The sequence below is a fragment of the Pollachius pollachius genome (genome assembly GCF_949987615.1).
Source record: "Pollachius pollachius genome assembly, chromosome: 6".
Taxonomy (NCBI): Eukaryota; Metazoa; Chordata; class Actinopteri; order Gadiformes; family Gadidae; genus Pollachius; species Pollachius pollachius.
The window spans coordinates 16,507,531-16,534,952 of record NC_136939.1 but is presented as its reverse complement, the minus strand read 5'-3'; the positions used below and the strand labels follow the sequence as shown (position 1 = coordinate 16,534,952).

The following is a 27,422-nucleotide window of genomic DNA, read 5'->3' as shown; positions in this document are numbered from 1 at the left end:
CTGTTGGGTGTTCCACAGCCTAAGACTCCGGCCGACCTTATCTGTGCCGTCTCGGCGTTGGGCTGATTTAACTGTGGTGGAGCGCGTCGCCGCATTTGCATCGGATTTCCAGTGTTTTGTTCCGCCGGTCGGATTTACGACCTCCGCCGCGGGATCAGGACTTTCCACTCGTAAAACATTAGAGAAGCCGACCGCACGCGCGGCTCGGTGGCTACGGTGTGACACGGCCGCTGCCAGGGCTAGGTCTTTCATTCAGCGCAGCCCGGAGCCTGAGGGCGCCTCCAGCCCGAGGCGGGCCTCTCCCAAGTGGGACCAATTATGAAAACATGAATGGACACACAATACCATTTGACACCAAGAACAACATCCACTACTGTAATTACGGGAATATAGGCCGCGGCCTATATACACATTTCTCAGACAAATTGCAGTTGTGCGGCCTATATACACACGAGTGCGGCCTATATATAAAAGGTGTGTGACCAGAATCTGTCTACAACGATCTTGCCGCGCAGCGATTTTTGCTCCCCGGTGATTATGCCCTGTATTCTATACAAATACCTTTCAAAAGGTTTGTGACACGATCAATATTCGCTTAATGATAATCCCCCACTGGCACAAACAGGTTGAACACGTTACCAACCTAATAATAATAGCGATGACGTGCATGCACACAGTGCTCCACAAATAAGCAGAGGGAAATCCCCCTATGGAAATCCCAGTACTCCGAGCGCCGTTCAGGTAATTTTGTCTGCAGAATGAGTGACCCTGATCGGGGGAGTTGACCTACGTTTCAGGCCCCTCCCACTCACAAGAACTCACGATGAGCCCCTGTGTGGAGGAGCGTTCTGCTTCTCAGAAGCAATTGAGCAGAGGCGAAACAGAGTCGCCAAAGACTAATACATTTTACATAACAAAGGTCATGCCACTTCAGTTAGAAATGGTTCGGCTACCTGAAGTCTGACCGAGCAGATTAGCATTAGGTGCAAAATATGTAGGCGACCAGACGTCAGTAGAACAGGAAACACCCCCAACCTGTTCCACCATCAGAATGGTTGCACCCAGCACTCTGAAAGCTCGAGTTGGCACTATCATGCCAGCCTCAGCCTCAGCCCAAATAGCAGCCACCAGGCCTTACTGACATTCGAAAACCAACAATTGGTCTGCCTTCTCAGCCATTGACCCAAATGAAAATAAATCGGCACAATACAAATGAATAACCCTTGAATCAAGGCATTTGATGCGGTTGTGATCACAGCAATTGTATATTATAAACCATAACTAACCCTCTGGTTTCTTTAGGGTTCTGTCCCAAGGAGAATACTATTAAACTGGTTAATTTATCATTATTACTACTACATTATATTATTATTATTATTATTATTATTATTATTATTATTATTATTATTATTATTATTATTATATTATGTAATATTATTATGTGGTTTTATAAAGTAAGTGAAAAGTTGAGGAACCTTGAGAGAAATTTGCAGGTTTTTGTTTGTGGCTCAGAAGCAACTTTCTGAAATTATTTTCTACGGTTAACCTTGGCATGATTCAGAAACGAAGAGAGAACCTCACCTCTGATGGCTTCTTGTGCTGGAGGCGGACCCAGGTGCTGTTGGTGCCCGTGTTCTTGGATGAACTGGACCAAGACATCACCTGACCTATTGGGGAAACACCCCCACAGCAAAGAGGTCAGTGAGACATGACATACCACCACAAATTACTATTAGAATACCAGCATGATAGAAAACGTGTAGTGGGTTGGAAACAATGGGCATAGGTTGAAATGTAGTAGATAAAGTTTGCGGTCATTCTTATAAGTTACATTTCCCAACACTGGACGACACGTTGATTTGAGAGTCACTGAGTTTTATAGTTTTGCAAGAATCAATTTTTACTCCTTGCCAAGTAAAACATGCCTTGATATGAACAGCTTTACAGAATTATAAACAAAATACATGTATTTGAAGAATCAAGATATGAACCAAATTACATGACATTTTGATAGACCTGTTGATCTGTGCCAGTAGGTCCAGACAAAGGCTATGGAGAGGCGCTGGTTATCTATAAAGAACCCAACAGGCAAGGGGAGCACCTGATCTATAAAGTTTTAAATAGGCAATGACAGTATAAAATAAATGTTGTTAAGCAGTCACTCTAAAGTGCTCTTTAACAACCTCATTCATATACGACCTCAAGGCTATTAACAAGATAATGCAGCATCAATCCCACCTAGTCGCTCCGTCAGCAGCTGTGTCCGAGTCTGTGTGTCTATTAATGATGTACATTGTTGTTATTATGTATTAACTATCAAGGACACTTCACTTATGTTTGAAAATTGAACTCATTTGGGCACACTAAAATTCCTCGCCTGTGAACCGATTAGTCAACCAGGTGCTAATATTGAGTGCATTGCGGGGATCACTTGTGTAACTCCCAGCCACTCACAATAGGTAACCACTACACAAGTGACAATGTGAACGCCAGCCACAGTTAGTATTTATTAAGTGTTGCGTCAGTCGACTTGTCATATACTGGCCTCACGGCGGGCTGGCATTGAATACAACCCTGGAGTGATAGGAAAATTGCACACATTATTAAACTTCCATATTGCACGCAACATTACAGTGTGCTGTGAATTTGTGTGCATGTTTTTATGCAGAAGTAGAGAAAAATAACAACCCTCCTCACCATGAAAAAAATTACCCAGCAAGAGAGCCAACACCAAGTTAATGACAAGGTCTTGAAATAAAAGCCCCAGAGTGAGAACTACTTTCAGTCCTGTCTCAAGGATAACTGACAGAAATGCCTACTTACACACACATTGCCTCTCTCCCTCACACACACATAAGCTGCCGCAGGGGCAGGAAAAGTGGTGTGAATTGACAGACAGAGTGAATGTAATCAAAAGACGTCAAATTAATCCTGCACTCTGTTGGCCAGAGAGGCAGAAAAACTGTGTGTGTGTGTGTGTGTGTGTGTGTGTGTGTGTGTGTGTGTGTGTGTGTGTGTGTGTGTGTGTGTGTGTGTGTGTGTGTGTGTGTGTGTGTGTGTTTCGTTCATATCCCTATTTTGATGTCATTTTGACCCTGATCTACAAAAAATAAAAAATGGAAACACATTAAATGGTACGAACAGCCTGAGACAGAACAAGAGTCAAAAGATGCAATCTAAATTCAAGGGAAGTTTGGGGGTTTCCGCCTTCCAAGAAATTAATTTTCGTGGTAAACAGCATTTTGCTTCCTTCTTATCTTTGCCTCTATTGAAATGAAGCTAATCCTTTGACCACTTTGCACATTCAGCCATCCCATCGAGCAACTCATTGACCAAATTAGACACCAAGCGAACAAGGGCGTGAGCTAATTTAAATCCTTGTTGTTAAGTCCAACGGCTTTTGGTAGGCAAATCCCGTGAATTCAATACATTTACTGGGCAATTGATCTATGTATATGCACCGATTATTTGATTTAAATGGCGAAACTCGTCTCAAGAACCACTAGAATCGATAACAGTATCGATAAGCTCCGACCTGATAGATTTTAGGGTTTGGAGAACTTTTGAACGAGGCCCCTACAGAACTGGATCTCGATCCCCATCCTTACTGCTGGGCGCCTCTCAGAAGCAGCATCTCTGACCACAGCGTCACCGCGCCAACCCAAAACATGTGACCAACCACGGGCGCGACTGATATGTTGTGCTCACGCATGTACTGCAGGAGGGGCCATGTGTACGACATGAGCCAGCTGCGCGGCCTCCAGCTAACGGCCGGCTTACCTCCGCCTGCGCTGCAGTCAGAGGTTACAATCATGGTTTATGTGCTGATTAAAAGCCTTGCCTGAGCCCAGAGCAGCCAAAATTACAACGGGCGCTTCAATGAGAAAGCGGATGAGACCCAGTGAGTCGCCCACAGCAGCGGCTGCTGTGGTCTGCTGGAGGCTCACAGCCAACTTAAAATTATCCAATTTCTCAGCTTTTCTCCTCATCACTTTGTGTCACGATCCGACAAGGACATGTAAAAAAACAGACGGTTGTGTGTTTGTGCAGCTTCCCAATGGGTCTTCTAGTAAACTCAACCACCTCACATCTTCATATTAATGTGCATAAGCATGCACAGCATCAAACATCTTCAATAACCCATTCAAAATGTATTACGTGTACACAGATGTCCTTCTGTCTGAGCTCTCGGCGCTGCCAGTGTCGCCAACGTATTCCTACAGAGCATTAAGCCTCCCATACCTCTGATGCTGCCCTTGGCATTGGGGGCCGCTTGGTTACCCACTTTGCCGCTGCACTCGATTAAAACAATTCAAACTATGACCGGGGTTAACCTCGACCTCTTGAAGCGCATCAAAACTGTTTTGCTTGACGTTCGGAAACAGAACCCAAATGGCAATGGCTTTCTTCACGTCCACACTTAATACACGTTTTAGGAGTAAAATCGTGTTGACCTTCCGTCTGCACCCAACCCAGCCCAGTGTTCAGTGGTTTGCTGGTTGAGATAGTACCAAAGGTTTCTACAGTGTGCTTTTAATAAAGGGTATAAATGAAGCAATGTGTTCTCTTTCCAGTGTTATTAATGAAGATTTGTTTCCTTGAATCGTTTGTGTATCATATTGCCCCAGTTGCTGAAAAGATAAAAAACAAATCATTTAACTTCCTGTCGCTTTTCACACAACCTGATTATAGTGTTGTCGTGGATACTGGTGTCAGCCGGTGTGATGCCTGGTGTTAAACACTGTGTTAAATACGTGTTGGAGCATATGCAGGATTTAGTTTGATTAATAACATTAATCAATTATATACGTCAAATCCCATGGTGTTGGTAGCTTAAGTAATCGCGGAATACTAGGTAACAAAGGGGACATTCATATTTTTGGCAATCTTTTTTTTCGACAATAGCACATGTGTCGTTTTTTGGGGTGAATAGTGCTGCCTTATAGCCCTGTCTTACCTCAAAACTTTGCACAATGCTCAAATCCACATATAGAATAAAGATTGTTATCTCCAACTATGAAAGCATGTGTCTTCAGAGAAGCTCAGCCGTTACAGAATCTGATTAAGGCCGACGAAAAGGAAAAGAAGATCAGCTAATAAAGAGTTCTCAGAAGACCATGAACCAGTGGCAGCCCTACCTGATTACATACATCTTATTCACTCTCTTAGAGCATGATCAATACAAAGTAGAACTCTGATGCAAATCTAAATCAAGTAATACTGGACCAATCTAAAAAATGTAGGTCCCATTAGTGCCTTGGACCCAAAATCAACGTAAAATAGGGTCCAGGTTGAAACACCCTTCCTTTAAGGGCTATACAGAAACAATAAACCTGCTAAATTCCTTTTTGTATGACCTTATAGTAGGTTGTCCTCTACTTTCTTTCTGTGCCGTTACAAAATGAAACGTTCTCATAGCACCGCATATGTTCACATAAACAACAACACTGTCTGGCTCTCTGTCCAACTTACTGTCAGTGGTGTCAGAGTCATTACTGCTGGTCGAGTATTTCCTCTTCTTCCTTTCACTCTCCATCTGTGGAAGAAGAAACAGAATATTTACCGCACAGAAAAAGAGGTTCATTGGCATCAGAAGTCTGTTTGAAGGGAACCCACATTACCAGTCATCTTTTTTAAATGGGCAGCATTATGGACCTACATCAAGGAGCTTGTGAACCCAAAACCGTTCTTGTAAAAGGATGTGGTAATATGTCTTACATCATCATAGTAATCAATGCTATTTTGTCACGGTTACTAAAAAATAAGAACGCAAGTCTCTGCCAAACAGTTTGTGAACCCCCCGCTGAACGCACTTGGCACTCTTTTCTTGACGTCCAATGACCTTTTAGTACACTCTTTGCCGTCACGACAAAGGGACACAAGCGGCGAGGCGTGTGAGGATGCGTGGAGCTCCGTTTGGGCAGTGGATCCTTTTGATTGTGGGGTCCAGTGGAGGGTTAGGCTTCCCGTACAAGCAAAGAATCATGGTGTGTGTGGATGTGTGGAGCTCCGTCTAGGCAGCGGATCACTTTGATGTTCGCGTCCGAGAGAGGGTTAGGCTTTCCGGACACTTATAGTAGGACACCAGGATGTGTGAAGCGTTTCATATACATAGGCTCATTATAACGCTCATAAACAACGACGGTACTTTAAAAAGTATGAAAGTTGCCGTGGGCCGTAACAATGGGGATAATATGCCCCCCACCTTCCTAGAACTCCCAGTCCAGAACACTTTTTCTTTTTTAAATCTCAGTGTTCAAATCCCAGCTGAAAGGGGGGGGGGGGTTAACTTACACTTTAAGCCAAGGTATGAATCCTCTTACCCCCAGCCCTTTATAAGGCAAGGGGCGCAACTTACTATTGAATCTATTGGCTTTCCTATATTTGTTGATGGGACAAGCCTCACCAAAACAGCATTTATCAAACGGTCAAATCGCTTTATTAAAAGTTATACATTGCGTCTGGAAAGTGAAAAGATGAGACAGAGATTTGGCATTATATGAGAGTTGGGTAACAATCGTACTAATCCTAAAGAAATAACGGAAGAACGAATAAAGGAACGAATTCCTAAGTGAGTCAGAGTGAAGAAATGAGGACAGGCTCTTGGACAGGGAGTCCATCCTGGAGCAGGAGAGCCCGCTAGACTCTGGCCAAGTGCTACTAGACCAGAGCACAACGCGGGTTGTGGCCTTGGGCGTGCGGAGCAGAGATTTATGGGTCCATAAAAAGGGGGCTATTCCCTCTAATGCTCGGCTCTTCCTGTTCCCCTGAACCCGTCTGCCTCATGTGCACACTCTCCACACTGACGTGTGCTGAGAGAACACAACTCTCCCCACCCCTCCCTCTCCACCCCTTCCTCTGCTCTATTCATTTACCACTCTCTGGAGACCATCTGTCTCCATCTCTCTCTCGCTGTGTCCATCGTTCAGTCCTTCTATTTCTGGTCCACCTTCCTCAATAACTCTTACCGCTCCATCTTTCTCGCTCTCAATTTTCTTTATTATGCCTTCTCACGCTCCCCTTGCTCTACATTCATCTTGCCGTTTTGGTGCCCTCCTTCTTCTCTCTCCCGATTCATATTCTACTCATTTCCCCCCAACACATCCCTCGCTGCGACTCGATATCCTATTCTCTGGTCATGTGCTGTTTACATGTCGAATGCTCACGTTCTTTAACCCTTTTACACCTTGCCAACGTTCCCTCTTCTCTTGACTAACACGCTTTATGTATTCCAGCTAAATAGCTTTCGCTCGACACAGCTGTTGATCAGTGTTGCAGTACTAAAGACAACACTACAACCCTGCCTCATGGGTTTCCACTCACCCGATAAAACTCTCGCTCCGCCCACTAAATCCATATCTAAACTGCCAATCCCCAAGGCAACCAAGACCCCTCCCACCAGCCCTAAACCAGGACCCCCAGCCTAATCCAGGACCAGGACCCTCACCCCCCCCCCAACCCACACCCCTAAACAAAGTTCCCCACCCCTAAATCAAGACCCCTACCCCTAAACCAAGACCACCACCCCTAAACCACGACCTCCAGCCCTAAACCTAAACCAGGACCCCTAAACCAGGACCAGGACCAGGTCCCCTAAACCAAGACCACCACCCCTAAACCACGACCTCCAGCCCTAAACCTAAACCAGGACCCCTAAACCAGGACCAGGACCAGGTCCCCTAAACCAAGCCCCACATCCCTAAACCAAGTCCAAGACCCCCAGCCCTAAACAAAGACCCCCTACCCTACACCAAGACATCCAGCCCTAAACCAGGACCCCCAGCCCTAAACAAAGACCCCCTATCCTACACCAAGACATCCAGCCCTAAATCAGGACCCCTAAACCAGAATCCCCATCCCTAAACTAGGACCCACGTTGCGTCCGACAAGATCATTTAAGAAATGGCTATTTCAATTGTTAGCTTATGTCTATCGCTAAAAAAAAAAAAAGTCAAATATTTGATTGTGCACTCCTACAGCTTCTAAAACTGCATCAGAGTTGTCTGTTTTGGTCTTTACCATTTATGTTGATCCGTCTCAGCTGGCTCTGAGCTTGATGAGTGCTTTCGGTCCACATGAACAAAAGATACACAAAAACTACAATTCAAAGGTAAAGAATTTGAGAATTTTGATGATTCAAGTTCGGGTCTGCAGTTAAGCCTATGTGCAGGTCGCTCTGCGTTTCTGGTCCAATTGCCCCCTTCAAGTGCTAATCTTAGATTTCACTCTCAATGCATCCATGAAATGAGTCTAGTCCGTACTACCTTTCTTCACAGAAAGAGTGATCAGAGACAGGGGGTGTTAGTAAAAGTGTGTACACAGTAGGTTCAGATAGGGTCTTGGTCACGAGATGTGGCCCGTCATTGTCTGACTTATTCCGCTCTAAACCAAGAGAGAAATTAAATCAAGAGAAGATAAAAGAGATGGGACGGATAAGGATATAAAGATTAATGGGAAAGATAAACTGTGTGTGTGTGTGTGTGTGTGTGTGTGTGTGTGTGTGTGTGTGTGTGTGTGTGTGTGTGTGTGTGTGTGTGTGTGTGTGTGTGTGTGTGTGTGTGTGTGTATCAAAGGAAGGAGATATGTACTATGAAAGATGAAAGAGGACATGCAAGATTAGCACAGACTAAAGGTTTAAAAGTGGTATATTAATAAGGTATAATGGTGTGTTTGCGAATCAAATAAATAAAGTGAGTGAGTGAGACATATATAAGGAGATGAAGTGTTTCAGAGCAGTGCTTGTTGAACTAACATGGATGTATACAAGGCCAACAGCGCTCATGGCATGTGGCACTCTAGCCACGCCTCCACAGATAGATTATAGTGACCTCTGGTCTTCTTCATGCATGGATCTCATTAACTGCACTGCGTCAATCGTCATGAAAAGCAGCCATGGCTGAAAACTGCTATTACAGTAGTTCAAACAGTGACTTGAATTTTAAAAAGTTGAACTGTGGAGTACACTCACAAAAAGCTTAAATCTATTGAACTATTCAGTACAAGAACAGCATAAATATTCTTATTTTTCCCGTTGCTGTCGTGTAGAGTTCCTCACCGGTCAGGTTTTGTGCAGGGAGTAGACATTAGACCAGCACTATTCGCGTTTGATTTGAGAAAAAAACACAGTCTTACACAGATAATCTTTACGTGGTTGATTTGTCCAACTATGGACAGGAACACCCGAGCTCCTCAATCGCCTTAAAGCTAACCGTAACAGATATTTAACCTCGGATTCAGAGTCATATCAAGTTTATCAAAAGCTCAAAAGCTAAATACACGCAGAGTTGATTGACCGAAAACCAAACCAAAAGTCGTCAGGTCCTGTCCTACAAGATGGAACTAAAAAAAAATGTAAAATATAACTGCCTGTTGATGCTTGTATGGGCCACTTTCACTGTCTACTTTAGTTTAGTGTCACATTGAAGCATGTATCATTATCCTGACTGCAGTAAACAATAGCAGTGCATGCTGGGAGAGTGGAGTCAACTGGGGAGCAAATTAGATGGCTGTGCGTGATATTGCCAATAATTTTGCTACAATCACTGAAGGACTGGAAAACCAGGATTGTTGAAACAAACAAAACAAGAAAAAAAAACATTTCAAGATGGACTTCTAAATGATGTCGCAATAAAGATTGATCAAAAAGGAGCTACAGCACATCATTCTCCTCAGTACAACCATATTTCCAATTGTGTTTGACATTGCAAGAGGAGGCAAACCAGTAAAGACAGAGAGGGCAGGGGCAAAGTCAAACTGTGTAAACAGCATGGCCATCTATGCCTAGCCAAGTTTCCTTGATATCCATTAGTGCAGGACCTCTGAGATTGAAAACATTGGAATTTATTATATATTATTTATTTTATTTATTATTTATTATCTTCCCTCCGAATTCAGGTTTCCAAAATCTGGAGACTGTTACAATGCACATACCTAAATCAGCTCCTTCAGCAAAGATTAAGCATTATTCTGTTTTATATATTTCATATAGGCCTAATATTTGCAACTCCGATAGAAACACTTGTTCAGCTGGCAATGCAATAGACATCTTGCTACCATGGTAAATGGGCTCATTCAGCACATACCTTGGCTCTTTAAAGACACAATTCCAGTTTGTCCATCTAAATGTTGCTCTTTCTGCATTAAGATGTGGCTCAGTCCTTTAGTCTTTTTGGTTTGTATACGTTTCTCTGTCTTGCTTAGATAGGTCAATCTGCAAACCTGTAGGTGTAATGTATGCCAATATCTATATATATGTCCATCTATCTACCCACATGTCGGTTAATCCGTCTCATCCGTCTTTCGTTGTCAAGCAGAGTGATGTCACCCAATAGAGCTGGGCAAGATAACAAATATGGTTCTGGTGGGTTTTTGTATTAGGATTCAAATGAATGCATTTTTCTTGGTCCAATCCCAGAAAATAAATCGACTCGTTTATTGCTTTTTCTAAATATTGTTGGAAGTAAATAGTCAACATGAAATAAAAAATACGTACTTTATCAATACAGAGGTTGGGAGACAGGACAGTATCAACACTATTTTCGTACTATTCTTCATACAACTAGGAATGGTGCCAGTTGATTCAGAAGTTAAATGGTAATGATTCCAATCAGTTAAAAAATTAAATATCAACGTCGACTTATTGCAGTGTTGCTGTGCACCTAGTATTCAGGATGAACCCACTGCCTTAAACAAAGCCACCATCTTCTGACAGAATCCTAACTACGCGCCTCGGTCTCTAGGTCCGTGACCATTCGATTCGCGTGGAAATACTGAATCAAAACCTGTGGATTTGTTCGCTTTAGGACCCCATAGGAGAAAGCTACTAAGCCAAGTTAATGTGCTCTTATGTATGTCGGACAATAAAAAGAAACAGCAAAAAAACAAATCTTGACTATGTCATTATTATCCTGTCTTAACAAACTGGCGAAATACTATAGATATAGTCTACAGTCAGCGACACACACACACACACACACACACACACACACACACACACACACACACACACACACACACCCCGACCAATGAAGGATTTTTAAAGCCGATACCGATATAAATATTTGGTGATTTAAGAATCCCATATTCCAATATATCGGCCTATATATTTAAAAAAGAAATACCAGAAACACGTTACAAAACAAACCAGATTTCCCTACCATTGGTTATTTGTAGTTATTTATGAGTCCTCAGAAAAGTACGAACCCATAAAGGGACATGGGGTATTTTTTTTTTTAACGTTTCTCGTGAGCACGAGAAAGTATCTGGTGCTCACGCGACAGTATCTCATGAGCACGAGAAAGTAGGCCCATCTCGTACGCATATCACTGGCTGTGTGTGTGTGTGTGTGTGTGTGTGTGTGTGTGTGTGTGTGTGTGTGTGTGTGTGTGTGTGTGTGTGTGTGTGTGTGTGTGTGTGTGTGTGTGTGTGTGTGTGTGTGTGTGTGGTCAGCGAGTGAGTGGCCGAGCGACCGCTAGTGTGCGTGTCAGTTTACTGAAGTAATGAACGAGTCCGGTTGTGTGTAAGAAAGAATAAAGTAAACAGCCTGTCAAAATCGTTAGCCGCTTCATTCCGACCATATTCCGACCTATAAGCAGACCCACTGCCGGTCAAAGTGAAGGGTGTTGTTCCAGAGAGAGCATCGGCCCTGGAGGGAACGTCTCCCATGTGGAGGCGCAGCGCAAGAGGGTATACGTGCTCCAATAGTGCGAGATAAAAATAAAGCACATTTATTTAAATGATTTTTGCTTGTTTGTCATTTATCGCGGGCACGGGTCGGGTAACGGGCCAAATATTAGCGGGTATCGGCGGGTGCGGATTTCATTGTGATATTATCATGGGTGACAAGGCGGATCTGGTGCTGGACAGCATCATGGACAGCATCGTAGCTCAGCTGACGTGGAAAACCATCTGACCTACCAGATCTATGGCTCTACCATGTGACTGTTTGGGCTACAATTCCTTTAGAGATACTTTCTCGTGCGGACCCAACCACCGTGCCCAAATGCGGCTCAACCAACTCTGCTTTCTAATATTTTGTTTATTTCCAATAGTCTAGGCCAGAGTCCTGCACAGGTCCACTGTTTGAGACCCGCCCCCACCACACCCGCAAAGTGTGCGGCCCGTCACGTGATAATATCAAAATGAAATCCGCACCCGCTCGGACCGTTAATATTTGGCCCGTTACCCGACCCTTGCCCGTGATAAGACTCGTTCATTACTTCACTAAACTGACACAGTGTGCTCACTAGCGCTCGCTCTCCTTGCTCGTCCACTCACTCACTGACGTCACTCACACACACACACACACACACACACACACACAATAAATGCTGATACCGATAGTTTGGAAAATGCCTAATATTTGCCGATAATATCGGCCCGCCAATAAATAGGTCGGGCTCCAACACACACACACACACACACACACACACACACACACACACACACGATTGATGCAAAGAGACATCAATGGATTGGGAGAAGACAACACAAATCCAGTCCTTAGCCCATACTCACATGCACACTAGTGCTGTGAACTCACTGAGGAGCCATAGGTCAGTCAGTTTGATTCAGAGGCCCTGCATATAAATTGCCTAATAACAGCCCATCTCTGAGGTTTATGGGTTTGTATTTGTTTATCTCTATGTGGTGTAAATCCTGAGTTTTTCTCTTTAGAAGGTGTGCTCGGGGCGTGCGTGTGCAAAAGCCTTGGAATCATCAGGTAGTCTCACTTCTTCTCCCCAGCCTTCTTGTTCCACCGTCCCTCTTCATGCATTCTCTCTTCAATCTCACTATCCATCTCCCTCTAACCAACTCCTCTTCAACCCTCTAGCTCGCTGCCTTTGCTCCCTCACTCTTAACTTCTATTAATCTGCCTCGATTATCATCCATCTGTTCTCCTCTCCGTTATATTCCCGCGTTCCACTCATCCTGGTCTCTCTCCCCAACACACTTCACCATATTTCACACTCCATTTACCAATTCATCTTCCCCCTGCCTTCTCTCGATGCTTCAAATGCTTTGTTTTTATTTTGTTTTTATCCTTATCCACCTGGTCCGTGACATATCATCTACTTCCCACAATCAGTGCGTTTACATGCAGAGTCATTATCGGATAAAGAAACGAATAAGACCTCAACCGGACTTTTAAAATGCAATTTAATTTTGGCTTTGACTCTGAGTCAAGATTGAAACGCTACATGGAGGAGAAAGGGATTGTTGCCGTATGCGGGACAGCTGTCAGTTCACTTCGGGTTTATGTCATTTCTCCGATGCTCCACTGTTCCGACCTCTCGGTCGTATGCGGACTCCTCCCGCATGGACCCGAAGTGAACTGACAGCTGTCTACTGAAAACATCTTTCTCGAATGCCACCTGTGTTTGTTGTTGCTGGGACGTAGAGGTCAACCAGAAGTGGCTCTATAATCACTTGTTGTAAGGGCTGCAGCGCCACCTAGGGTGGCGGATTCAGCCATGCTCCGGCCATTATCCGATCTCTTAAAGGCCATGTATGTTAGGATAATTAACACGGTCGGTTCGAGTAGCAAAATCGGTATAAGGCTTAATCCGATCTAGCTGTCCCATGTAAACGCAATGACTGAGATACTGCACGGCTTTGGATGTTCTGCTGAGGAAGCTTAAACAAGTTGGCTCTTTTTACATCATAAAACTGATTATGAGGTTGATTGCATTGAATCTTTGTGTCTGAGATTCCATCTTATTAAAATGCCCCTTTTTTATTGCATGATCAACAAAGATCTAGTCATGTATATCCTTTTCCAGAGCTAAACTTCGGAAGAATAACATTCATTCTATCATTAAAGATAGTATAGACTTTTAGTTTAAAGATAAAACAAGCATCATCTTAATGATTTACTCCTTTAGAAATCTCATGTCAAAATGTCACCTTTAATTAAAGTAGGATGTTGGTGATGATCGTTTTTGTAATCAACCAGGAAAAATCATCAACTTACACCCCATTGGCCAGGAATCTGACCAATAATGTGACAGCATTATCCATTAATATTAGGGATGAACCAATATAAATTCAGATATCTGTACATCCCATCATCGGGTTGGTATTCCAAAATTATTAAAGTTTTGAGTTACTTCCAGTGGCACTTTTCCATGTAATCAGTGGTAGGAAATACTCCAGATTCTCCAGAACTCAATAATGTAGATCCATTATGAATAAGACAGAAGGATGGCAGACTGCTTCATTTAGAACCAAAGATAGAGTATAACGGAACCAGGCCCTGTTAACTTCATTACCATACAGGGGAAACCGCTTTTCTAATGTGTATTGCCCTTACTGCACATAAAATGAGCCTGCTTCTAAACATACATGCTAATAATAACCCCTTTAATTAAAGGTCAATGTTGGAGCAATAATAGGCCCTAGGTAGAGCATAATAATCACTGTGGTGTTTTATAATAGCTACGTAGACTTGGCCCTGAATATATAATTGCAGAAGAACGAGTTTACAAAACCACCCAGTGATAAATGTAAAGGAGATAGTGAGGAAGCAATAACAAAGTTTAATGCGAACATGAATATGCAGGCGGCAATTATCAAAAGACCATATTTGCAAATGGCAACGCAGAATATCCTCCCCAAAACAGTTAGTCAAAACGTTGAAATATAATGACTAACACAGCAAAGTGTGCAGTGCAACAGCATCTCAGTAGACTTAGAGATACTAGATACTAGACTGGTATCTTGACGTCAGTGGAGATGAAGACTGTCATGAAGTGCATTTCAATGCAAACTTTCAGTAGCTACTAGGCCTGAACGATTAATCTGGTTAAAATCACAATCTCAATTCATAACCCTATGTGATCTCATTTCCAAATGACAACGATTCTGCTGTATTTTCATTATGGCCGTCAGCTGCATTAAAACGAGAGAGAGAGCGAGTGAGACAGCGGCAAGTTACTGTCAGACAGTGTGAGAGAAAAGTTGCGTAAGGAAGGACAAATAGAAACGACAATGAGTTGCGTGCAATGAATCAAGAAGAAAACCCGCTGTTGATGGAAGTGAGAACAAGACTCTACCCAGGCCGACAGAAGGTATGCATCCTGTGGTGTGGAAGCGTATTGGATTCAGACAATACCATGGAAGTCAAACTACATTGCAAACAGGGTTTTGCCATAGCAGCAGCACAGGGTAACGGTCCGTTTCCATTGAGTGCGTTTGTTTGTTGGGATTTCTTCCCATGTCAAGAAAATAATCAAATCATGGCGCTGAATGGGATTGTAGACGAACGTGGAGATCTGTGAAGAAGGGACATAATTTCTAATCCCACCAATGTCGATGACAAATTAATAAATCTGATTATCCAATAACAACCAGGTATCTTCATATTCGTCATATTCACCATGGTCACTCACGTTGCAGGACATGGTGAAGGTAACAGCCTATTTCCGTCTCTTACGCACAGTCCTCCTTTTGCATCCACAGTGATAAACTATATTCATAGAGCTATCATTATCGCTATTGGTTATAGATATTGATCATTTATCTCGATAGCAGTCAGCACAAGAAGCCACGGTTTACCTGAGGAAAGCGGCAGGGTGACTATCATTACGGGGACGCCACAGACATGCTCCTTCAACAGAGTGAGGGAGAATAAACGCTGTGATTACTAGGCTACCTTGCATTATGTTATCCGAAGCCTCTGGCTGGGTATAGGGGTAGGGTTTAACCAGAGGGTTACGTCACGGAGGGTCATGCGGTGGGCAAACAGCGGCCCGTCACAGGGACCCTTACAATCACAGCGCAGGAAATAGATCTGACTGTGTGTTTGTGTGTTTTTGGAATGTAAATAAGAATGTATTCCCCTCACGTGAACCGTAGACTACTATAACTCTGCATGTCAATGGCAGAGGCTAACGGAGGGCAAATGCTAACCAAGCAGCCCCCCTTCTGGATGCACAATGAGGAGTAAGTAATGAAAGGCCTAGTCTGAATCTGGGTAAGACAGGCAGGGTAATGCTAGCTTTATAGCAGCATTTAATTGTAAGATATTTTACATAGTTATTTCAGCTAACTCCTCTAACTACTAGTGCCTCCTACATGTTGGAACGTCTAAATATTGGGCTGGCCAGTAAGGAAGAGATTGCATTTGATGGCTTCACAATGGTGAATCCCGCTGGACCTCACCCCGGAGCAGAGGGCATGGCCATCCACGTCCCGATCCCCCGTCTCCACTAGAAAACGCATCGCAGTGAATGACAGATAAACAAAAACAAAACAAGATGATTCAACCAGCGCGGTGAGCAGACAGTGCAGGGGCTTTCTGCAGACCCCGTTTTCTTTCAAACAGCAGAAATGTCTGGAGGATGATGAGAAGAAACCTCTTTACACAACATGTACAGTGATCACAACATAAGGTCTAGAATAGATAAACAAACAACATATCTGTGCTTCTTCTGGACTACAACGAAGATGCATACGTTACCGGATTATTTTCGAGAACAAGGATTCCCTGGCATTTTCCACTAAGCTGAAATACAGAGGAAAAGAAGGGTGGCTGAAAGAGTATCAGTAAATAAGTGATAACCCTTAGCCTTCCCCTTCATGACTCAGTCATCTTGGTGGAGAAGTGATTAACACAGTGGAGGACTGACGCTCCATCTATCCTCCATCTATCCATCCATCCTTCAGGTGGAGGTGGGCCCCATTTGGCCATGGAGTAATAGCAGAAAAGACCAGAGGGAGAGATCCAAGGAAGGAGGAATGACGCTGGGGAAGACGGAGGGATAAAATAAGGGGTTATGAGAAATGTACTGCTGGACACCCACGGAAACAGTATGATGTTATAGTGAAAGATACAAAGAGTGTTTCTCTTCCAAGAAAAGAGAAGGACAAATGAATTGACGAGGGGAGAGGATCGCAGAGTAAGGAAATGCACTAAAAAAATACCTCAACATAGGCTCATGGCAGTGTGATATACCAGTGGAATCTACTCACACATGAAAGCCCCAGCAAAACTTGCTTGTGTCGTGGGTGTTTCAATTTACCACATACCTTTTTTTAAACACACACACTGCTTCAACAAAGAGGGGTACCCCGCCATCAATCACATGAACTGGATGATGTAGTTTATAATCATCCCCAATTGCTACTCATGGAAACGTATACTTAAACTGCGATATAACAAGGTTTGACATACCGTGAATTCGGATACAACACGTTGCATCCAATTTGTCGGCTCGTGAATTTTACAGTGGTGATTTCTCTATAGCATTCCCTAATATACACTAATTTAGGATCCAATTAGAGATCTAAGGATATAATTATTTACAGCAGATATGAACATCAGAACAGACACTAGAGTAGATGAAGTTCTGTCAGATGGGGCCCCCATCGCAGCGGCAACAGGCACACCATCCACCGCAGAGGTAGAAGAAGGGGAGGAGGCTTTATCAACTTCTTCCTTTCTTTAATACACTTAAGGATGGACAGTGAAAATAGTGTTTAAACGCCCTCCTGGGTATAACACGGCCATATTTTGGTGGACCCAAACAACCGCGTTACATCTCCGTCTGAGTATTATGTAGAGTAACATATGGCCATTATGCAAGCAAATGTGTGTATTTTCTCATAATTTGTGTTTTTTTTGTTGGTACATGCAACTCTTTCGAGTGTGCCAGGCCAGATTTCGCAAATGCTCCAAATACTATTGGAGTGCAAAGCTTGACCGAATCCTCTTTTTGGGAACTCAGATACCATTTATATCATCAAGCAGTGTTGGCTGCAGCATTTGAGTCCAGACTACGCATGTTTTGCGTACCTAAGACTTCAAATTCTAAATCCAAGGATTGGGGAATGCTACAAATGCTATTTAAGCACATTGGACAGATAGTAACCCTCCTCATTTATCAAGTTCTTAGATTTAAATAATACAGAAATATCATCTTCCTCTTTAAAACATTGTAAATAAAATGTTGAGCCGTAATGTTGAAGTTCCACGAATAAATGTCAGCCAAACAAAAATCATAACAGACTTAAAAACAATACAGGACATTCATTTCTGTGCACAGGAAAAAGATTGTGAAGAATTGGGCTACAGTGTCAAGAAAAGGTTTTATTTTTTTAAGAGTACATCCATCTGATGATATGAAGTTTGCCCTGGGAGCCACAGACAGCCACAGTGCAGTTCTAGCCTGGGCCTTGTCAGAAACACACAGAAAATACCATGATATGAAGAAAAAGAGTTGTTGTCTAGAGTATGTGCTGCACTGAAAAATCAATAATCCTACTTTATTAGATCAGCAGCCTTCAACCACACACACACACACACACACACACACACACACACACACACACACACACACACACACACACACACACACACACACACCTGAGTGATGGGAAGCTATGGTGGAGAAGTGGTGAGTCATCAGCGTCAGTGTTCCCATAAGGCCCCCCCCCCCCCCGGACACCTCTGGGAGCAGCTAAAATGGAAATCAAGTGCTCTGTGACGCAGCCAGACCCAGGCGTCTCTGTGAATGATCTCTGTAAACATGGGGAGGAAGAGCTCACCAAAGGATACGGTAAGACCATGCAAAACATAACCAGGGGACACCAAGACGCAGAAACAAATAGCCGAGAGAGGCCATCTTCTCTCCAACTAAAGATGCGGTCCGATCCCTGTGGTGCGTCAGGCTGAATGATTGCAGTAGACCTAGATTATGTGTCTATATCTATCCATCTATCTGAATTCACATCAATTTCCTGCTCGAAAGGCAAGACGGGTCACAGAGAATCTCTGGCATTTTGGAACTTAATTGATATTGTACGGTGATTGGGTTTATACCGTTTAAAAGGAAAGTTTAATGACAACAAAAAGTTGTATTTTGTTTTATGAACTTTAAAAAAAAGGTGTATGTATATATAAAGTACCGTTTTTACTCCCTAATATGGGTATCAGCCCCTGAAATCCATTAGCGTTCAGGCTCCAATTTTTGCTTTTCATTCTGGGTGTGTTGTTGATAAGAAAATGACCGTTTGCCATGTGTGATACAGCGCCTCAAGTAACACATCCAACATGCCAGGTCGCATACTCATCACAAAGGAAATAAATAAGTGGAAGGAAACACATTTAGTCAACCTTCTATTCAAGCTAAAATTAACTTCAAAAAGGTAATAATAAACTTACTGTGGCAATGAAAAATCGAATGCAAAAGAATTTGTAGTCTGTTTTAGAAGACTGAATCACAGCAATTAAACACGGACGGTGTTCTAGTACAAACGTGTTACCCACGCTGTATAGCAACTACAAAAGCACTGATTGAGACGGACCTCGAATGAAAAGCCTTGACAAGACATGTGTTGACATCAAGAGCAAGAGGGAGTTGTATCACGACCACAGCTCATCACATGAAAGACCAGTGGGGAAAATAACACCCAGTGCTACAAACTCAACCAATGTATGACGATCAAACAGGGGAGAATCAAGCAGAGGTGCTGAGGGAAGCAGTGGCGGAATGGCAGTTGTGTAGGCCAAACATCACCATCCCGTGGGGACAGGTGTTGCCAGGGACACAGTGAATGCACTAAGGAGGCTGGTTTGTCACCATAGATACAGTGTTCAGCCCATACAATAAATCTGGCCCCACATAAGGGGCTGGGATTTAACCAGATGTCCTGTCTATCGGGGAAAAGTGAGGCAGGATAGGCACGTTTGGCACAACTGTAGCAGATATCCTCAAGGCAAACAAGAGACGCTTCAACTCCAGTCTCACAAGTTAATTCCGGATGAGCCCACAAGGAGGAACTCAAGTTATGACATGCTGGAGCACTACCTGGTGCAGCAAACTGCTGTGTACTCAGCACTTACAGAGAAGACAAAAAAGATTACCGAGGACATAATCACCCTGACTGAGCACAATGTAACTGTGACAGCAGATTTGATCCAGGTACTCCCAACCTGGCTGAGCACTGAATAGTAACCAACAGTGTCAGTAATTCTTCCTCTAAAAACACATAATACAGACATCTATGAAGTGCAAAAGAGCTAGACTGTGAAGGACGTCCAAACTGGCGATAGCATCAACCTAGAGGAAAGGTGTTCTGACCCTTCAACAGTTCCTGGATGAGAGAGCAGTGCCCTAGACCCCAGGTTCAAGTATCTCACCCCACTTCAATGAAACCTTAAGATGTTTTGACCCTTTTGTCAAAAGGATCGCCTGCACAATTCATTTCTTATGACAAATGTACTTATTGTAATTCGCTTTGGATAAAAGTGTCTGCTAAATGCCCTAAATGTAAATTGATTTCAATAAAAAAGATATTCTATAAAGAAAAATATATAAAAATATTTTATTTAAAACATTTAAACACTTAATCAAACTACTGTATTTTTCAAAAATAAGGTTGTATGCCAGGCTTGTATCCAGGTTTTAAGAACCAAAACTGTCATGCAGCTTATTTTCCAGAGCGGCTTATGGTAGATTTTGCCAAAACAAACACAAAGATGAAAATAATTGGTATTTTCAGGGATTTGGTTTCGGGTGATAATACATGAAGTTCCTAATGCAGTCTCGATGTGAAGCCTGCATGCTCATTTATATTAGAGGTTTGCGAGTAAAAGATACCTCTTAAAGAAAAACATTTGTGTCACTTCATCACTGACAAAACAACAAGAAAGACTGTTGTCCACAATGTGCGCTCTGTCCATGAACATTAATTCAAAGTCTAAATGAGTTGCTTGAAAAGTATATGCCTGGTTTTGTAAATCTGTACAGAAAAAGTTCAGTGTTTGTCTAAAGCTTAAATAGGCATCATCAACTTCGAATTAGTCACGGACGCTCACCCAACCATCAGTTGACCAGCACCGCGGCGTGGACACAGACCAAAGAACATTGAACAATTTAGACTATTTTGTTACGGTTTCACGCCAGTATTGGGCAGAACATTTAAGTATTTGGGTTGTGTGCAAAGAACATTTTAGAACAAATTATAATGCAGTGGGGTTTAGTGTTGGCTGGACTTCCGCATCTGACCACAAAGTCCAATGTTAATAAAAAAGAAGCAGCCTTTCAGTCCCAAGTTGTCTTCACTTGCCTTTGGAGCTCTTGGCCTATGGCTTGCATTTGGTACTGGCTAGGGATGGAACAATTCAGTTTGCTGGTCAAGGGTTTCTACAAACTATTTCATTTGGTGGCACCCTTACAAATGTGGTTGCACCCCTTGTTTCGCCACAGTATCGGCATGTCATTTTTCACATCAATAGCAAAACATTTTTTTTGATTGAGAAAGAATGATGATTTAGAAAGAATTTGAATAGGAATCGCTTCTGGATAACAATTTTAAAGATGATAGGTATGGAGAGCTGTCGGGTTGTGACTGACTTCCTCGTTGATCTTATTTGACAATATAACCGCATCACATAATGAGCAAGGCATTGACAGTGTCAGGGTGAATCCACAAGGTGTTGCAATGTGTGGTAATGGTCTCTGTCAGTTCTTACACACAAGCAGCCCTTTCACATTGTAAGGCGGACATCCTCCGGATTATACCAAGAGGGGCTACTGTATGCGTGAACGCAAATGTCCGACACGCCCCTCCGGAGTTTACCCGGCCCCTAGTGTAAAGTCAGAATCTGAGAGCATGTCTCCGTACAATACGTGTGGTACGATAGATTGTGTACTCCCAGTGACGGCGACTCTGCTGACGTCAACGTCTCTGTGTTATAACACCTCTTCAACGTTGACTATGTACAAAGTCAGAGCTTCTTACCATGGTAAAGAGTTGACATTGACAACAAAGAAACCGCTGAACCGCTGGGACGGCACCAAACATTTATGACCCCACCGCTAGGCAATGTTTGTTTGCCAAGCCAAACTATCCGGCACCTTTTTGAACCAATCAGAAACCGTCCTTTAAAAAGCTGTGCTTTAACAGAGCTGGGGCTGGTGCCATGTTTGGTTAGTCCGAGCCAAGTACACATTATGATAACTTAAATACCATCACTCATCCAATAGGACAAGATCTGATAAGATGAGGAGGTAAAGAAGCGATGACAAAAGAGTCAGTAGGCTAAAGGAAGGCTGCAGGAAACGGTGCAGTAACTAAGAAGTGCACACATGCACACACCTGGTTTCAGAGAGGACTGGGGCCCAAACAAAGGAGGCAGGGCAATCACAATTTCCATTATCATCTTGCTTGTTCCAGGACATTAACAGAATATTTATTGATGCTGCCACAACACTACTAGTACTGCATTGTGGGAAGAAGAGCGAGAGAGAAACAAGAGACATAATAAATAACCCTTACTACTACATTAAAGGAGGAAGAGAGAGAGGGAAGAGGCACAGAAAAGAGGGATTTATAACAAGAAAAGATGAGGCTGCGGTCCAATTGTTTTTTTCCTAACCAAGACATTTTTTTGCTGGTCTCTGGAAATCTGCTGACAAACGGAGAGAGATTGAAGCCCAGCCAAAAAACCTGCAGAGAAGAGGAGAGGGGGACGAAGAAGGAAGGAGGTGAGAGAGGGAGAGGGGAAGGAAAGAGGACAAAGCAATGGAAAACAGAAGTTAAGGAAGGAGATAATAAAAAAAAAGGAAAGAGGACAAGGAGAGAAAGACGGTTGGCTCGGAGATGGCTCAAAATAAAGAACCCACAGACATAGAGACAAGAAAGAGAAGGTGTAAGAGACAAACAGATGATTAATCTAGCAGTAGGAGTTCATTAGCTACTAGGAGCGAGAAGAGAGTTGAGCCAACAGAGGAGGTGGAGGAACTTGCCCTTCACTTCCGTTGACCCTAACGCCACCTGTTTGTTTATCAACCCATCCCTCTCTCGGCGTCTCTCACCGTCTATTGTCCTCCCTCAATCTCCTCCTATCTCTCCTCACTCACTTTGCAGTACCGTCTCTTCTTCCATCAATTTTCACCTGCAGGCTTTGTTTCCCCTTCTTATTCTGTATGTCTGTGGTTTAATTTTAGTGTAATCTTACGTGACCATACTATACTAACAAGCCAAAGACAAGCTCAATAACATCACTTGTTTTCAACCCTAAATCAATATCCATGGTGATGCCAGAATCAAAGGTGTGAAGACATTTGCTTCGTCTGAATTTTATTCCATTTATTCATCATTATGATCTGACACAGAAAAGCCACCAGTAAGTCCATGCCTCTGAAGCTATGAGCAGATATTGCTGTATTCTTCATAAATGAGGAAACAATGTTCAGAGAATTAATGAAGGAAACTGTAATCAATACATATTCTTTTGTTAGATTAAATCGACAAATTCCATATGAGGAAACCTGCTGTTCTGAATAAACATCTGTCAGTTTGCTCAATCAACATTGATCTGAGACTGTGATTATGGAACCAATGCCAAAACAGTGACCTCACAGAGACCCAACTGCACTATTGTCCATCTTCACAATACCAAAAACATATGGAAAGACTTGGCATCTTTATGTGCTTAGATTTTTAAGAAGTAAGGCACATTACATTTTCTATGATATTTCGAGTGACATTGTGAGAGTCAGAACTAAAAACAGACAACACAAATTGCACTGGATTCTTAACCAATGTACTTATCATCGCAGCAATCATCGTGCTGTTGGGTACCTTCGCACACCATTTTGTCTATAGGGACCAGAATAAAAAAAAAATAGACAACCAATATACAGCCATAAAATTAACAAACTAAAAAGGATCAAACACACAAGGGAGGCATTTTAGCCACCCAGAGACAGTCCACTCTAAACATAAGCCCAGGGCTATAGTATTAACAGGCTTGTGGCCAGCATGCTGGTGAGCTAGTTAGTAAGCAGAATAGTGTGTGGCACAAGCTGGTGACATGACAGCCAAGCAACCAACCCGCCGCAGGGCAGCAACACATGCAATCCTCCACTCAGTTGGAAAATGCTTCTGATCTCTCATATTTCTCTAGCACATACACTGAGTGATGCACAAACACATGCACATTGAGGCTGCAGTGTGTGGATGCGTCATGCATTTTTTATGCATCTATGGACTATTAGACATTAAACTATGCGTGCGCGCGTGTGTGTGTGTGTGTGTGTGTGTGTGTGTGTGTGTGTGTGTGTGTGTGTGTGTGTGTGTGTGTGTGTGTGTGTGTGTGTGTGTGTGTGTGTGTGTGTGTGTGTGTGTGTGTGTGTACCCCCAGTAGGAGCAGTCCATTCATGAGTAACCAGCACCACCCCTGCCACTCACACAACCCCCTCGCCCCCCTGCCCTACACCCTCTAGCCGCTAATGCAATACTACGTATGACGTAGGCTCCTTACCCCTTTTTCTGGCCAATCAGGGCCCAGGGCTCAACACAGCACATACGCAAGAGGCAACACCGGCCCACTGGCTCTCTTCACTCACTCCCTCCCAAACATACACACGTGTGCATGTGCACATGTGCCCTCTCAGGGGCGAGTCAGTGCCACGCGCCTGCCTCCACAAACACTTCACATAAATCACGCTGCACAACGTGTGCACACGCTCACCTAGTGCCAAAAACAGTACCCACATAGCAAACATACAGATATTTAACACACCAAACCCGATGAGTTTAATAGCAGAAGATGTGGTTCAAACCAAAGGAGGTTGAAAGAGTGAGAAGGGGGGATTGTTTTGATGGAGGACATAGTAAGAGGAAGATAGCCTGAAAGAGGAGATGTGTGTAGTTTAAAGATGGATGGATGAGTTACTCACTTGTAGGGCGGTAGTAGCAGAGAGGAAGATACAGACACAGCGAGGGATTTAGAAAGAGAGAGTGAAAAAATATACACTTAATGAGGAAGCATTTGAGTCACAGAAAGAGAGCGCTTATGCCCACACACACACAATGACTCATCTCCGGTTTCATACCGAGCAGTGTGTGTGTGTGTGTGTGTGTGTGTGTGTGTGTGTGTGTGTGTGTGTGTGTGTGTGTGTGTGTGTGTGTGTGTGTGTGTGTGTGTGTGTGTGTGTGTTGTCACAACTGGGAACAGTTAACAAGTCCCAAGACACTGCCGGCTTAATTGATTCAAGACTGGAGCCTGTTTAGTTTCATTTATAAGCACGATCAAGAAATAGTGAATGACTATGCCTATTGACTATTTATCATAAACTAATAAAATAGGGGAGGCGAATGTCTTGGGGAAAATACCCAAGATAAATGGCTTGGCACTGCAGGTGCTCATTATAACTACAAAATTATATTACATGCAGCAGAGATGTGACCCACGATATAAGGCATCATACATGTTATAGGACGGCCCCCCTCCTCCATCCCCGTTCAAAAACGCAAAGGTGAGGGGCGCATGAGCCGCGCGCAGAAGCGAGCGATAGAGAGTCCCGCCCCGTGCGATCGTAGAGGCGACCATGAGGAGGTAAACAACGGCCACTCCCCCCTCCACGGTGAGCACAGCACGGAGCGGAGCGGAGAGAGGGGAACGGAGAGGGAGAGATGCTCTCATTCTTTTATACGCCTGTGCGTGATCAGCCTCCCAAAGGAAATAGGTCCTCGATTTATTCCCCTTGGCCGGGGGATAAATCGGAATGCACGTGCGCCACATTGGAAAACACTCATGAGCCTCAAAGTTCCAGACTTAAGTTTTTGCAATTCATGCTCAATATGACGCTCATCTCCGAGTGGTCCTTAATTCATATAACTTCGTGAGCGTTTGCGTGAGGTATTTTATGCATCTAGTCTACTGTGAAGACCGCCTCCTGCCCTCGGACCTCTAGTTGAAATGTGAATTAGTATTAGTATAGTGATGTACAGTAGAGATGTACAATATTTGTGATGTACAGTATTAGTGATGTACAGTGTAAGAGATAAACAGCATTAGTGATGAGCAGTCTTCATTCGGCTTTACGAGCCCCTGTTCGCTGTTATTCACCAATTCCCAAGCTGCGTCTGTGACACTGAAACTGTAAGTGACCCTCCACCCCGGTCCCTAATCACAATGTTTTCCTGGGATCTCAACCTGCGCCTTCAAACTACCTTCTCCTTTAGACCTGTTCTCCCTATGGAGCCGCATGCACCCGGCCACATGTACCGGGCACTGGTGGTGGAGGAACACACACGCACCGGGTGCTGGTGGAGAGTCACACCACCGGGACTGACGACCCGTTTCAGAAGTGCGTGCATGCTACTCCCCCTGCTAACTAGCATGCGGGCTAACAGCAACTGTACTTGTCTGAAAAACACAAACCCTCGCCCTTACCTTCATGTATGTGTGACCCCGTTCAGTCGGCGTGGAGCGGGGAAGCGTCCTCGGCTGTGGACGGCGGGCGGGTCCGGGGGGTTTAGGAGCTCATTTGAAGCCGGCCACATGTAGTTTAGAGCAGGACCCTGACATGCACGGTGCCCGCCTGCTAGCGCTGCTAGGCGGTGGAAGCCCTCCTGACTCCCCGGCGGTGACAGGACCGTCCCTCCGTCCGCCGTGACAGCACGTCACATCGGTCTGCGGAGACGTGGAGAGTCCTGATCCAGAGGTTAGGGAAAAGTAGGGACGGCCAGAAGGTATTTTCTCCGGTAAGCGGCGGTAGTCCGTTACGATTTCGCAGGTTGTGAGGTGCGCGCAAGATGTTCAGAAATCGTGTCGCATTTCCATAACAGTCCAAATATGGTGTGAACCCGACAGGTCTGGTCTCTGCGCCCCGACTGGTTTCCTCCCAGTGCCGATGAAGGGTGAAGAAGAAGAGATGCTTTCAGGGAGATGACTCAGAAAAAGATTGCGAGCCAGTTTCGCAACGGTCCTCCGAAAAAACACAGCGCCTTGTTTTAGTTGCTGGGTCTGTCGCTCCTGAGCCCGACCTGAACACCGCTATCTGCACGAAAACCCCCAGACCAGTCCCGCTTCCTCACTCAATCTACCGGCCCTGCTTCCTCACTACATCTACCAGTACTGCTTCCTCACTAGATCTATCATCAGCCTGTGAACTCTTTTGGCGCCATATTTATGGCGTACTTTTAATTCCCAGCGCTGTGTGTGAGCGCTTCCTACTTCACGAAGACAGGGGAACGACGCCTCGAACAGGACGACAAGGGGATAATATCATAATGTATTGCAGCGAGAAAGTTAAACACGTTCAGCTCCTTCATTTTTTAAAGATGGAAGAAAACGTAACAGAAACATCTCATCGTCATATACTTTATCTGATGGGAAGGCTTACTTTTTGATAGGTTCAAAGTATTTTTTATGATTATTATTTATTCATACGCGGACTATACGTAAGAATACAGAGATTGTTGTAGCCTAGTATTACGACTATGATAAAATACCAAAACGGTTGGTCATTAAAAATGGAATATAAACATCTTTCCATCTTCTTTCTACTTGACAGTTTCCGTGTGTACTTTGGATTTCTAATTTGTAAGCTGAATTAATCTTAATAAATATATAGGCCCAGGGAAGCATATAGACACAACTGAGTGTGATATAGTTGGTAGGCCTA

At 43.7% G+C, this 27,422-nt stretch overlaps 1 protein-coding gene across 1 annotated transcript in view; it reads right to left on the bottom strand.

Moving 5' to 3' along the window:
* jade2 (jade family PHD finger 2) overlaps window positions 1-26,940 on the bottom strand; it is a 112,820-nt gene extending 85,880 nt beyond the window's left edge. The window contains 3 exon segments of the mRNA XM_079738686.1: window positions 1,582-1,667; window positions 5,473-5,536; window positions 26,189-26,940. Coding sequence (XP_079594812.1) covers window positions 1,582-1,667; window positions 5,473-5,536; window positions 26,189-26,194 — 156 coding nt within the window. The 5' untranslated portion in view covers window positions 26,195-26,940.
* Window positions 26,941-27,422: the final 482 nt, after the last annotated feature.